This window comes from Cariama cristata, unplaced genomic scaffold (genome assembly GCF_000690535.1).
Source record: "Cariama cristata isolate BGI_N322 unplaced genomic scaffold, ASM69053v1 scaffold35342, whole genome shotgun sequence".
Taxonomy (NCBI): domain Eukaryota; kingdom Metazoa; phylum Chordata; class Aves; order Cariamiformes; family Cariamidae; genus Cariama; species Cariama cristata.
This window is the reverse complement of record NW_009603893.1, coordinates 23,411-27,108: the sequence shown is the minus strand read 5'-3', so window position 1 is coordinate 27,108 and position 3,698 is coordinate 23,411. Positions and strand designations below refer to the sequence as shown.

General features: G+C 39.0%; 1 protein-coding gene across 1 annotated transcript in view; it reads right to left on the bottom strand.

Moving 5' to 3' along the window:
* Window positions 1–1,110: 1,110 nt before the first annotated feature.
* Window positions 1,111–3,698, bottom strand: part of FILIP1 (filamin A interacting protein 1) — a 17,972-nt gene continuing 15,384 nt past the window's right edge. The window contains exon 3 of the mRNA XM_009695374.1: window positions 1,111–1,175. Within this exon, the coding sequence (XP_009693676.1) occupies window positions 1,135–1,175 (41 nt within the window). The 3' untranslated portion in view covers window positions 1,111–1,134. The remainder of the gene's footprint in view (window positions 1,176–3,698) is intronic.

Below are 3,698 nucleotides of genomic sequence, written 5' to 3'. Positions count from 1 at the left end.
CCAGGGTAAAACGCACCCTTCAGCGTACGGCAGAGCGCAAGGCGTCTCATTTATACGGTCCTGCTAGTCCGGGACGAAATATTCTGATCCTGCCCGTCAAACAGCTCTGCCGATGCAGGGAAAGCACCAGGTCAGAAACCATTAAGTCATTAAGGGCTCGGTGAGAGATCCCTCTCCGTAGCTGAACATCTGAATCGGTTTTACTACGTACATCGCTGTGATACCGCAGCGAGACACCACGCAGCAAGGGGAGCTTCCACAGCCGTACATTCTGCCCCTATAAACAAATACATATATGAGTACTGTCAACCTTAAGAAATTAAGAGTTAAAATTCAAACACTTGATTATGTTTGCATAGTTGTGAAAATTTATTAGTTACAGTGTAATGAAAATCAACTTTTTTGGTACAGGCAGAAGTAAAAACATACATTATATAGAAAAAAAATCACAGCTTTAAAAACTGGCTTACATGGTTTAAAATGAGTAAATCTGGTTGTATTTCAAGGCATTGGACTTTAATACTTAATTTTATGCCAAACCATCACACAGTGCAAGAAATATTCTGCAATAGTACAAATTCCATACAGCAGTCTTCAGAGTATTTAGTCTCACAGAATCTCATGGTGGCAAAAAAATGTGCTGAATATTTTTCCACTGAAACACAAAACATTGCTGAAGTTAAATTTTTCTTTCTTTACATACTCTCTATTACAAAAATATCAAATTGCAAATTTGACAGTGTATTCTACAAATAAACGCGCCGTGGGACAACTGTCCCAAATTGCAACTTTGGGACAGTTACTTTACAAAGTGTATTATAAAAATAAATTATATGGCAAACATCAAACAAAACCAAGCACATGCCTTAGGCTTTGCAAATAAAAGCGAAATTCAGCTGGCAGAAAGACTGCTTCTCTCTCTCTGTGTCCTTTCAAAATACCAGCAAGGCCCTTCATTCTTAAAGCTCTACCAAGAAAAAAAAAAAATATAAAATCTAATGGAAGCAATGAAGACTTCCACGAATAATCAGTAGCACAAGTGACCCTGGTGTTGATGGTAGAGAGCTTCTGCCGTGATCCCTCCGGCTGGCGAGGAGGGCCGTGCACACAGAGAGCACACAGCCGGGCCGCCTCTCATCTGGAGGTCATGCGTAACTGGTGAATGATGACACTCTCTACAAGAAAAGAGAGCAAAACATTTCGGTTTATGAAACTGCAAATACAGTATGAGTTACTTTAAAGAACAACTAAAATGTCAGTGCAAAGCGTTTGTCTTCTAGCAACGTCTGACAGACGTACTCTCACGGCACTGGGTGGTAACGGGGTGTCCTGGCTAACGCTGCAAAGGGAAACTGAGCGGGCGGCAGGCTCGGGCTCAGAGGCCCTGGGCTTCCACTTCAACGCCCAGACCATCACTTGGCCTTCCATAGGGAAAAAGAATAATACAGTTGAATGGATTAAAGCACAGGGACACCCAGGTTCCAGTCCCACCCCCCAGTCAGGTAGAGGAAGACTTGGAGGTGGGTCTCTTGTATCCCGTCTGAGCAAATCCATCATGAATCCGCAGGCGATTCCGAAATGGGGATGAGGAAGGGTATGGGGTCATTTCTCATTTAAATTTGGCTTAGAAACCTATGCTGGTTTTATTCAGCAAGTCTGCTTGAATTTTGGTTCTGACTGTAATGGGGATAAATTTCAGCCACAGGACGCAAAACCAAGCGTTGGTATTGTCTTTGAAAGGCGGGGTTTAACTTTGCCCTGTGTGTAAGGCAGGAGATCCCTGATCCTGATTAGTCTGTGGGCTCTGCTGAAATACCGATGACTTGGTCTTCTGTTCTTCTACCTACAGACACTGCTCTTACAGGCAACTTTTAAAATATAAGAATTTAGCTGTCAATGAGATTATTCTCTGAAAAGGTGTATTTTACGCACTTCAAATAAATAACTGTACCAATGCTAACTAGAAAGATACAACACCACCTTTTCTATGATTCTATAATAACACCTCTTCAGAAATACTAATTTTCTTAATTGAAATTATTTTTCTTAAGATTCCTTCCTCTCTTAATAGTCTGAAGATTTTTTCAAAACGTACACGACCCAAGGAATGACACTAACCATATCATTATTCCCTTTTACGTTTTTATTGACTTCTGCCTTAGTCTGCTTCCTAACTAATATGTGCAGGCTGTTAGATTAAGTTCCATTATCAGAAGAAAGAAAAACCAAAATGTTTTCCAGGTACTGTTAATCCCAGAACTTTGCCACGAGGTGGCAGATTCCAGTGCTGCTTTTCATCCATGCTGAATCAGAAAAGCAGGGCTAAGGCAACATTCAAGAAACTATGTTAAGGCAAATGAAATAATAGCATTTCCCAAATAGAAAGTACTTATTTTCCATATAGTTTATCAATAACAAATGACTTTCAACAAGATCTATATACCAGTTCTACCAATTTTGAACAACGAATGTGAAAGAACCACAAACTACGGCAAGATTTTACCTTACAACCAGTGCTGTTCTCTTAACTTCAAGCTCTTGCGGAATATGATGTAAAAAGCTGCATTTACTTAATATCAGATTGTAACCTCAGGCGAACTCTCCCATTAACTTCAATGGGAGTCACATGAACTCTATATGAAACAATTTTTTTCTTAATATTCACTATGCACATTATGTATTAATACAGAGTTTAGATACAAAATTCTAAAAACTAAATGGGTAGCAGAAAAATCTCATGCTCCTTGTAAGGGCTCAGTCACTGAACGAACAGGCAAACTACAGCAGGTTTCTGAACCGGTCTTCCTACAGACCAAATACAGCAATTATGCAGAAAAGGAGGAGAAATAATTGAAAAATCACATATGCATTTGTTCATTCATTTCTCACAGACATATACGTATGCTCTTAGTTTGCCTATCAGTTGTTTGTATTTGAAATGCTTTTATATATAAAAATATATCTATTAGACACACATATACACACACGTACACACTCTAGTTACTAAAAGAGGTGTCTGAGCAGTAATGGAGCTAAAATCATAGTAGGGCAGATTTTGTCGGAGTTCTGTTGGACCACCCTCTGTAGGAATATGATTGTATCTGCAGGATATGATTACATAAATTTTTCTAGGGTTATAGATGTGAGTATTTCAAGGAGCTACAAAATCACTTAAACAAAACAATTTATTTTAATGACAGGAAAAGAAAACAAAGTTAATGTAAAACCGCTAATTCCGCTTTCAGTCCCACTGATGTAAATCAGAACTTCTTCAGGAAACACATCACCAACAGCTGGCCTATGAAAAACACCAGTTCATATAATGAAGCACATCAACTGACATTTTAACATGTGAAGTTTAATTTCTTCTTACAATATATACAAACAGATAACACCAGATAATACACAAATGTGTGTACCACAGACAGTGCACGCCCAAGCAACAGAGGAGAATCATACATCAGCATTTCTATTTTTAAAATCCTGAAGAGAGTTTTTAAAGTGAAGAACCATTCCTACCTGAGCGATTCATACCTGACTCTCAAGAGTTGGTAGCTCAGCATCTGAGAGTAGTTAACCCTGACTGCATCTTCCAAAAAGCCAAGTAAGAGCAGTGTGCAGGGAGTGAGACGCAAAGTGAAGTTAACATCTACAATAAGAAATGTTACATACAGCTTTGCCTGAGGGAGCTCAGGCAA